At 37.4% G+C, this 11,626-nt stretch overlaps 1 protein-coding gene across 1 annotated transcript in view; it reads left to right on the forward strand.

Annotated features, from left to right (window-relative positions):
• Window positions 1–10,311, forward strand: part of TPO (thyroid peroxidase) — a 48,364-nt gene extending 38,053 nt beyond the window's left edge. The window contains 4 exon segments of the mRNA XM_074820559.1: window positions 1,428–1,665; window positions 5,464–5,672; window positions 6,176–6,346; window positions 10,151–10,311. Of these exon segments, the coding sequence (XP_074676660.1) occupies window positions 1,428–1,665; window positions 5,464–5,672; window positions 6,176–6,346; window positions 10,151–10,311 (779 nt within the window).
• Window positions 10,312–11,626: the final 1,315 nt, after the last annotated feature.

The following is an 11,626-nucleotide window of genomic DNA, read 5'->3' on the forward strand; positions in this document are numbered from 1 at the left end:
GAGAAAAGTAACTTAAGTCTCTTTTAAAATATAAGTTGCTAATATTTTTAACTTTCATGGAAACAAAATATTCCACAGCATTTGAAATTAAAATAATCTGTTAAATCTGGAATCTAGAAGGACAGTACTAATGAGTGGATCTCGGTGTGCTCAATGTAGGTACCTGCAGATCGTTCTTGCTGAAACCAGCTTCAGAGAAGCAGGGTTTCTGCCTGGAGCAGCTACTTGCCATTGGCACATTGCCCCCAACCTGTGGGACAGGTCAACTTAGACAAAACCTCATTGGGTCTACTGACCATAGAAGATGTCTCCAGGAGTGGTATAGAGGTTTAGTTAGGTGTACACCTCAGTTTGAGAAATATTACACATTTGTGCCTGGTTTTTGTACTATATTTCTTACTTCAGTCAGCCCAGGGTAAGATTGAACTAACAGTCAAGAAGCATTAGCCCATCAGGCCATGGGTGTACTGGCTTAGAGGAAGACTGCTGAGGCTTAGTTCAATAGATTGTATCAGCTGTTAAAAAATACAGTAGATTCCCAGTTCTGTGTAAAAACCTCTTACAAGTATGTCACAGCTTCTGAGAGCAGTGGAAGCAATCCTCAGCATGGCAGACAGGGCCTCTTTATTTTTATTTTCTAAATCTAAAATCCCCTTCCTGAGCAGATCATTTGTCTGCATGACTAAGGAACAAACATGGCTGACCTTCTAAGCTCTGATCCTAATGTTCTACCCATGGAGGTGGGACTGATTGATTGTCAAACGACATTATGTCTCTAAGTGACGACCATCTCCATTTCTCCTGTGCAACTCTGCAGCTAGGAATACACAAGTCATTCACCCTGGACAGTAGAAATGAAGTCTGACTCTGGCTTGGAGTTTAAAACTCTCAGCTACCCAAGGCTAGAAATGGAGGTTTGATCTCCCAGACCAGAAGTTAAAGTTTTGCTGGGAGGTGGGGGAGTTTAATTCCAATGATGTAAAAGAATGTAAAAGAAATATCTTTTCCAGAGAGCTGGACATGTGCCCTAGGACACTTTCCTTAGTAAAGTGCTTTAGTTACTAACTTCATCCAGGTCACTCCTGGCCCACTCTTCATCTAACTCCTGTATTCCTAGTCTGGAAATCTCAAGACACAGTGCATGCTCCTAATATCTATTATCATGTTTTCATTGCTTAAATGTGGGACAATTATTTTAAACCTTTGTTTTCCTTCATGAAAGTGATGTAGCACTTGCATATCCTGTAGTTTCAGATGCTGCCGTCATTTCCTCAGTCAATTTAACCAGTAATAATAGGCCTATTTTTAGACATCACCGTCTATGACTATGATTAAGGTTGTCAGAATCCAGTGCTTATAAAGTTATTAATTTCATATATCATGCTTAACAGTCAAGTCTAATCTTCCTTTTAATATAATATTTACAGGTTATAATGACTGGCGAGAATTCTGTGGCTTACCAAAACTGGAAACTCACACTGACCTGAATACAGTAATAACCAATCACAAAGTCACTGAAAAAATCATGGAATTGTACCATAACCCTAGCAATATTGATGTTTGGCTTGGTGGTCTGGTAGAAGACTTTCTTCCAGGTGCTAGAACTGGTCCCCTGTTTGCATGTATAATTGGAAAGCAAATGAAAGCACTAAGGGATGGTGACCGGTGAGTTTATTCATGCTGTTGAATCATTTATGTAAAAAAACAGAAGCAATGGAGATTTTGCAGTGAGTGAGGATATTTCCCAGAACATAAGACAATATAGCACTTAAATAAATACAGCACTTTAAACAAATTATTCCCTGCCACTTCCATGTTTTTATCTTAGGTCCTTCATTGGGTGAGCTTCTGCATTTTCTTCCTTGGTCTGTATATAGTCTCAATTCCAGATGAGATCCATCCACATGGACACTGGTTCTATGGTACTGAGATATCACACTTTGCACTCCTCGTGGAAATGCACAGTGCCACCAGAAATTATCTGTGGCAGGGGCAGCTAATTTTTGTGTGGATGGATGTAGTACTGTGCAGGCTTTAACTATTCGGTCCTTGAGGGCTGCACTGGGCTCAGGAACTGGAAGAACCTTGACATTTTCCATGGCAACCACAGCAAACTCAAATGGGATAGGCAAAGAGCTGTAATTCAGGCTTCCTAGAGGGGATAAAAAACCCACCATGTACATGGTCTTGTGTGAACTGGGACTGCAGAGTGTTCCCAGAATTGCCTTGTTGGAAACAGCATAGAATGTCTCTTCACCCAAATTTGTACAACCGCCACCAGGACCTTCTGTCAGTACAACCCTCCACACCAGGAAGACAGGAGAAATGCAGGTCACAAAGGGGTGCAAGATGCAGTTTATATCTTGCTTCTGCTCCTGAAGCAATTATAAAACCAGTCTTTTATTCATTTCCATCATGTACTTGTGATAGTAATTTTGAATCTCATGAGAAGACTAATTTTAAACTGCTCACGCCATGCTAGCAGTGGTGTTTTAAGTACATCTGGTCCGTAGATTCACCTTTAAGCTCCTCTAATAAGTCACTGTTGTGGAAAGAAACCATTATGTAAATAAGCATCCAAGGCAGAATTTATATCTGAACTTTAAAAAATGTTAATTAATTAGCTCACAGGAAAAAGCAGTGTTAATCATAAAGGTGGTATCTTATTAGCATAAACTGCATAGACAGCAAACATTCCACTCAGCTGTGTTAAAAACGTGGTTGAAAGTCCTCTGAATTGTACAGGCATACTTGACCCTATCTGGAGAAGGATAATCTATCGAGGTCCTTCCAGCCTTGTTTCCATTGTTCAGTGCCTCACAATGCTACTTATTATTCAGTGTCTTATGATACTACTAGCATTAATTAAACTTAAGCATAATTTAATATGTTAACTCCAAATTGAGAAAAAAAAAGAGTTCTAGTAATGAAAGAGTTCCCCAAGTTTCTGCCACAAAGTTTGTCTGCTAACTAAATGTGAAACGGTATTCTGTCATTAATACTAAAGGAAGTATGTAACATGTTATAGTTGTCACACAATAACTATAAGAATGTAAAAATCATTGCAGTGCCTTGTCAGATAGAGTATCTGCACCAGTAACACTACATGCTTACTAGGTACCCTGACTGACATGTCAGTAAGTGGGGATTTCAAAACATCTCTTCTAACATATTTGTTTAAGTTCAGAAATCAGCACTAAGTGGAATTTTTGACTGGCTGAACTCCATTCTGATAGCCTTAAAATCTTTTATCTGACAAAACATGAAGGGATTTCTTTTTCCAATTTACTAAACTTGGGCACTGTCTTAACCTCAGCCAAATCACCTGGAACAAATTGTTTCTGTTCCATCAACCTCGACTTTCTTTTTCCATCTCTTCCTACTTTGAATCTTTTTGTGATGTCAGGATTTGCAAAAGTTGGGCAAAAATTCTAAAGCTGACTTTGTCATTCTTTGCATAGGGGGCCTTGTACCCTTGTACCTCTTTTTCTTTTTTTTTTTCTTTCTTTTTTTTCCTTTCTTTTTTTACTCTAATCCTGTAAAATTCACCTGTAAAATTTTGGTCACTTTATACAGATCGATCGGAGCAATTTTCTTAGAGTCAACACCTATCTGCTGGATAGATTAAAAATTAATTTTCTGCTCAAGTCTTCTCAGCAGTGTAGATAAAACTGAATTTTGTGATGAAAGTAGAATAGGTTTTAATGTACATGAAAGGGGAAATGACAGGTGTAGGAGAGCTGAGTGGAACAAAGTCTTTGATGGCTTTGGTTATGGGAAGGGGCCTGGGAATGAACAGCGAGGTTTCAGGATTCTCTGAGAAGTTTAGGGACAGTGTGCAGGTGAGGGGTAGGAGGAAAGCATTTTTCTTATTTTGTCTCTCCAGCCCCTCCATCTCTCCTCCGTTTGTTGCAGTGCTGCTGAGGTGTGGGACATTCACTCCGTCCCTGGTCCTGTAGATTACCTCCTCCTCCAATATAGGCAAAGTGGGACAGATTTCTTCCCAAATTGTCCTGCTGTAGGTAACTATTTACCTACAGATAAAGTCAGTCTTCCAGAATTTCACATGCACTTACCCTACTTAACCAATACACTCCTGTAGGCAGCAGGGTCCAATTTGTGCTGAAAAGCCACCCCCACATCACACTAGCAGCCCTTATTTTCCCCAGAACAAAACCAGAACTATCAGACCTCATTTTCATGGTACCATTTCAGTTGGCTCATAAAAAACCTAAGACACTGCATACGTGCCAGCTTTGCGCAGGGTCCACAGTCAATGTTACTGTTCCCTTCTGATCAGAAAAATGTATACACAAAAACCACAGACTTTTCTTGAAACCCCAGCCTTGTTCCCCCAGTACTATGGAAGCCCAGGTCCTGTGTTAAACCTGAGGTCAATTTGTACAGTGTGATCACATCCATACTCTACTGCTAATGGTCCTGGGACATGTTAACACAAATCCTGCCTAGCATTTGGGAAAATCCTAATTGGCCTGAGTATCACAGGGAATTATCTTAGCAGTTTAGCAGTGCTTAACACTGTTTAATATACTAATACAGATGTGCAATCAAACTATCCAGAAATATTTTTTTGCCATTCATGACATGTCTTTATGTACAAAATGTTTATCTCTTCTTTTTTTCCCTAGTGTTTTCTTTCTCTATCTTTAAACACACATACATGTGTGTGCACACACATATATATTATAGATATCATTTAACAGATACACCTTTGTAGCACCAACTGATTCTTCAGTTCTGGTACAGCACTCCTGATCCAACAAAATGGAAAAAGCAGCTCCTTTCTGTTCCAGACAGTCCTCTTAGCTTACCTTTTCATATGATCAAAAGCACAATTACTTTCTTACAATTTTCTGCTATAATTAATCTGCATATCTAGAGCTTTCTTCGCAAATTAAGAACTCCATGTTACAGAGGAGCATTCAGCAATACCTGTTTTCATAGCAACCATTCAGCAATGGCAAGCAGAATTCAAAAGCTATGGTATGGGGAAATCTATTATGGCTACTCCTGTAATTCTCCTGTAATTTATGCTTAAAAGAATTTATGACTTCACGGTGAATGCTGGTGTGCATAAGATTAAGCATCCAGTTCAAACAAATTAGATCCCAGTTCAAACAAATTAGTTCCAAGTTTTTCTCTCAGGACTGTAACTTTTTTTGTGGCCCTTTATCACCAATGAAAAGCAATTCTGCAAACGTGAATAATTAATAGTTTTAACCAGCTGACTTTAACACATCATCTGAATCAATCATTACATCAGACTCACACTAGCCTTTTCATTACTTTCAAGATGGGTATGTAAGTCTGCAGATCATGTTGTTTACTTTTATTATTACATTTTGCTGTAATTCTTATTTTTGGTCTTTTACATAAGATACTGTGAAAGTAAGAATAAACAGCTCTCTGAATTTTTTCAGAATGTTTCTATCATCTTTCCAGATTTTGGTGGGAAAATGATAATGTTTTCACAGAAGCTCAAAAGCATGAACTCAAAAAACACTCATTGTCCCGCGTGATTTGTGACAATACAGGAATTTCTGAAGTGCCAGCAGATGCCTTTCAACTTGGAAAGTTTCCACAGGATTTTAAGCATTGTGACAATATATCTGGGATGAATTTAGAAGCTTGGCAAGAATTCTATCAGGGAGGTAATCTGGTAATTACCAATCTTTTCTGATGGGAAGGGAGAGTAATCAGCAGTTAGAACACTGACCTTGGTTGTGGCAGGCCTTGAGTTACTGGTCTCATGCAAATCTTTTCTATTTCTACCACTTAGAAATGGGATCTAGGTATTTCTCTCCTTCTTTCTCAACTTCCTCTGTAAAAAACTTAGTGTTTACCAACTCCACAGTGATAACATGAGTGGCTTGTGAGATATACAGACATTATGGCAACTGGAGCAGGAGTTCTTAGAAAATTCTAAGAACTCTGCAGAACATACTGTTAGAAGATAACACTAAATTTACAAGGATTATAAGTCAAACCTGAGGTATTTCATATGAATTCTTGTCCATAAACGAAGAATTAAGTTCTTGATCACCTTAAAACGTGACTAATTTCACTGAAGTTAATTTGTGGCAATAATAAAGAATAATGTCTATTTGTGAGGGTAAGGTGGTAATTTTTTAAAAGCTTGTCTTTTTATTTGTAGAGGAAATATGTGGAACACCAAAGAGTGTGGAAAATGGTGATTTTGTATACTGTTCAGAATTTGGAAAATCTACGGTGACTTATTCATGTCAATATGGATTTCAATTACAAGGAGAAGAGCAATTAACATGCACAAGTAAAGGATGGAACTATGAGGCTCCCGTTTGTATAGGTACGGGGTTTTTTTTTGTTGTTTCTGAATTTTCTAGAAGGTAAAGTCCAGCACAGCTCATCAGAAGTGAACTTCCTCCTGTGCTCTCTTGTAGTCAACCTTCTGGGTTCATAGGTACAATAACATGATAATGTGAAACTCTTCTTGCTGCAGAATTGCTATCTCAATCTATACCCATCCTGATTCAGCAATGAAGTTGATGATAGGAAAATGTCACTAAAAATTGCCTAATTAAGAAAAACTGAGTCAATTAACAACCAGTAGGGAAAAAAGTGGCGAATCAGAATTATACATTGCTTCCTTCTACATTCAACATAACAGAAGACAGACAGTTGTCGTTTTCCTAGCACTGTTTTAATGGATGCTCTAGATACAAACCGAGCTCAACAACAGTAGTTCATGTCTCATCCTAATAAGCAAAAGTGACAAAGAAAAAAATACTGTGAATAACTGAAATTAAGGAAATTAGTTATCACTTCAGTTCCAACCTCTCTTCTCCCAAAAAATTTGCCAGAAGTGAATTACTTCTCCAGATACAAAAGTAGAGCAGGTGAAAAGTCAGTAAAAAGATATAGCCTTTTGACATTGCATGCACATTTTCAGGGGAATACTCTTCTGTTATTTTAATTGTTCTTTTATCTTCTCTTTTCTTTTTCCCTTATTTTTACTGTTTAATAGAACAGGATAGGAAGAAAGAATGTGGCAAATATTTTATTACAAGACCTTCACCCTTCACAGTTATGAAGGAGGAATTCTCTCTATTCGCATTGCAAATCTGTGTGTTTATAATGGTGTACGTCTGTATATATATATTTTCATATATATATATACACATACTCAAAATACACAGCTTTGTAAGAACATGAGAGAAAATGAAACCTGAAAAGGCCATATTTAGGAATATATTATCTATGGTGGTAAATTAATTTGAATGCAAGTGCTGCAGCTGATCCACAATAAAGTCTGCTTATCAGTATTTCTGTGACAGCAGAATAGAAAGCTATTCATTCTAATTGTATACCTGGTATGGAAAAAGTCAAATGAAATTTGCAGCTCATTCCTTTATTCAAATCCTATTTATCCACTGAATTCCACCCACGTAAATACCATATAAAGAAATAAAGCTGTTAAATGAATTATAATAAAATCTTTTCAATAGATTAATGTTCTGGCAGCAAACTGAATAAATAAGTAATATGAATGAATCATTCCTTGTCCTAGTTTCTTTTAATATGTTCAGTAATGTAAACAAAAGACTGTATATCTTCTATAGGAAAACAAGCTGCTGCATATATTAAATAAGCAATGCCTTTATTAAAAGAAAACCATCAAAACCCACTTATGCAGATGATACTTGAGTTTTACAGTAGAAAGCACTTTGTTCCATGCATGTCTGTGCAATGTGTTCCCATTCTTTTAAATGTTCAGCAAATTAGGAATAAGTCAAGCAATATAATGAGGAGGATAGAGCTTAGCATTTCTGCAGATGGTTTCAAAATTATATGCTGCTGTGGAAAAGACAGAGTGGCCTGCTGGCAAAAGGAATCTGAGAGCTGTTAATTCCTGCTTACTAACTTTGGCTTTGACAGAAATCATTTCTATTGATTCAGGAAGTAATTTAGTGCTAGACTATGCTACCTTCCTTTATATTAAGTGTTATCTTACTCTTGATAGATAACTGTTTACTTTGCTTTAGTAAAGTACTGCTCTCTTTGAGTAGTAAGGTAGGCTGGTAAGATCTGACATGCACTATTTAGTGATAGAAAAATGTATTAGCTAGTTAACAGATAGCATGAATGTGGATCTACAAAAGCTGAAACAGCATCTTTAAATTACAGTGGAGGCAAAGCCTATGCAGGTTTTCCTTCCCAGACAATGATGAATCTGGTGGGACTTAATCCTAAATGTAGTCTTGAAGGGAGTAATACTTATTCAGGAATCTTTATCCTGAGCAACAGATAATTTTCCTGCTTCAGAGAGGTATGTCCTGGTTTTGGCTGGAATAGAGATAGTTTTTCTTCTTAGTAGCTAGAATAGTGCTGTGTTTTGGATTCAGTATGGAATTTGGTATGAGAAGAATGCTGATAATACACTGATGTTCTCAACTGTTGCTAAGAGATCAAGGAACCTCCAACTCCCCATGTCCTGCCTGTGTGCACGTGTACAACAAACTGGGTGGGAGCATGACCAGAGCACTGGACCCAAATTAGCCAACAAAATATTCCATATCATGTAACACCATGCTCAGTATATAAAGGAGGGGTGGCCAGGGAGGAGGAGATTCTCTCTTGCTTCCGGGATTGTGATTGCAGAATCTTAGTATTTCAGGATTGCTAGTGGGGAACAGGCCGGATACAGTCAGCAGGCAGTGAGCAATAGCATTTTGCATTACCATTTGTATTTTCTATTATTGTTATTGTTTTATTTTATTACAATTATTAAACTGGTTTTATCTCAACCTATGTGTCTCCCTTTATCCCTCCAATTCTCTTCCCCATCCCCCAGGCAGGGGGAGGGTGAGTGAGCGGCTGATTGGTGTTTGGCTGCAAGCCGGGTTCAAACCACAACAAGATGTTATGTGAGTTAGTGTTTCTTAAGAGTTCTCAAATTTAAGATAATTCTTTGCATGACTAGTCTTTTGACTGTCTCAGTTGATGGCTAGTGTTAGACACAGCTACTGCTTTGTATTCAAATTTAAGAAAGGATCAGGCTTGATTGTATTTCCAATGACAGAACTCCCTAAGTGGTCTGAGGGACAATGCTAAACTAAGTCAGTAAATCATTGCTACAGGGACAGTTTCTAATACTGATCAAAAAGAGATACTTAGCCTGAAGTAGCAGATCAAACATTGCAGTAGGGAAGAAAAGGAATATAACCAAAAAGAAGACACTGAAGGCTCAGCTAGTTCCCCACATATGGGCTTGCAGTTCTTCCCAGGTCCATGGGTCAGAGACATTGAACAAGCTGGCAAACATTATACAGGACCAATGGGAAACTATCTAAAACAGTGCTGGACACCTATCTTTAGGCAACTGAATCCAGTCCTGCAAGGAAATATTTCACAGAAAGAAAGGTTCAGAAATATAGAAAAGACTCCATTCTTACCCTCATTGAGTACTTTCTTTTCTGCACTCCACACTGTCTTCCATTTCATCACATAAGCGGAATGAGAGAGTGAAAGGTCTTGAATGGCCTCAAGAACAATATGTTTATGTACATTTTCCAATGGATAATTGTTCATCTGTTCATGATTCTGTCAGGATATTGTCATTTCTAGAAACAACTATATTTGCAGTGATATCATAGCTTACTGTTATAAATTTTGTAACCAAAGCTAACCTGAATCCTTGGCTTCTCAAAATCATACCTAGAATTGAATAGAACTGTGTCAGTGTAATTATTTTCACTATCTCTATAGAGCACAGTATTGGGAAAACTTTATAGAGGAACTTGAAGTCTTAAGATATAAACACATGCAAGAAGAGCTCTCAGGTTTACAGTTTGCATTTTTGAAAATTCAGCCAATTGTAATTTGTAGATTTTGGCAGATTACCAGAACAACATTTCCTTTTTTCATCATTTTCAGCTTAAAAACAAACAAACAAAAAATCAAAACAAAGCAAAACAAACCCCAACTTTGTCTTTTAAACAGTAACAATTAGTATCTTTGGCAGTATCTATGTGTCACTGAAAGTATACAATATGTTTCATTTATGAATACTTGTAGAAGGTGTCTATGAGCAGGTAGTAATCCCTCTCTGTAATTTGTAATGATTATTGATCAGTGTGTATTCATTTTGCAGATATCAATGAATGTGAAAATGAAATTAATCCACCATGCTCTCCTTCTGCTAAATGCATTAACACTAAAGGTAGCTATAAATGTCTCCACACTGACCCTTACAAGCTGGCAGAAGATGGAAGAACATGCATTGGTAATGCCTGTGAACCTATTGTCCCTTAAAACTTTCTCTGTTCTGTTTTACAATGCTGTAAAAAATCATAAAGTTGAGATTTATTGAAGAGTTGTTAACATACATAAAAAGCCTTTACACAGTCATGGGCATAAAGATACAGTCAGATTCTGTAAAGTAAATGAAGGTATTGAATAAATAATACAGACACAGAAGTAAACTTTTAATTTTCCATTCCTATCATATATCAACTACTATTTCCTGACAGTGCATAGGAAGGGGGGATCAAATCTGTCTGTTTCTCCCAGTCAGTATCTAAACTCAGCATCTGAATCTTAGTTAAATTCCACCTATTACATTCCAAAACTGTTAACCCTTTTAGAGTAAGCATAAATTACACATTTTCTCACTTTTCAGCATGCATGGAAATTGTATTGTGTCTTAAGGTTTATGTGGGGAGTATGAAAGTAGTTGCCCACTGATGCTGAACAATACCTGTTCTGGGGAAAGAGTGCCTAGATCTGTCAAAATCTCCATGAAAACCTGCAATGCAAATTCAGGGGGATGGATATCTACTTTACCAAAGTGCCCAAGGGAAACATATAAAGTTTAGAGTGATCAAATGTTGCATATTGAGTGCTGTATGCCAAGCAATCATAAGTAAACTGAATCCTACTGATAGCACATTTCTTGTTTCATCAGATACCTTGGTTATAACATGTGGGATTACACTCCCTTATTATTAATTGCACAAAGAAAACACAGGATGATAATTCCCCAGAAAAAAAATTACCTTCTTTCAAACGAACAGATGTCTTCAATGATATGATGTACATCCAGTCAGTTTTCCAGGTGTGGTTCAGCACCACATGAGCACATCCCTCAAGTGAGACCTCATCCCTCAAATGAAACCTTAAGTGAGGCCATGTGAGATCACCAAAGGCCCAGGAATGAAGGACAGTGGGAGACTGCACTAACACAGCAGCACTTCTGGGCAGGCACACCAGCAAAACTACCTTTCCAGCAATGCATGTTGCCAGAAGGACTTAGCTCTCTTTTGCTGTAGCAAATGCAAATCCTCAGGGTCAACTCTTTCTGTGATAAAACTGAAAAGGAATGGTGCTAGTTATTCAGAGTTTCATCTTTTAACATACCAGAAAAACAGAAAAAAATACCTTCTTTGTAGGTGTTTCTTATCTTTATTTACAGATTATTCCTTTACCCATTCAACCATGGTTACATTTATTTACCACTCTAAATCCAGAGACAAAAACCTGCCTTCAGATTAGTTTAAAGAGATTAGTTCACTGGTGTTGAGTGCAACAAAGACAGATTATATGAGGACACTGCACTGGCATGAATGTA

This window comes from Strix aluco, chromosome 3, assembly GCF_031877795.1.
Source record: "Strix aluco isolate bStrAlu1 chromosome 3, bStrAlu1.hap1, whole genome shotgun sequence".
Taxonomy (NCBI): Eukaryota; Metazoa; Chordata; class Aves; order Strigiformes; family Strigidae; genus Strix; species Strix aluco.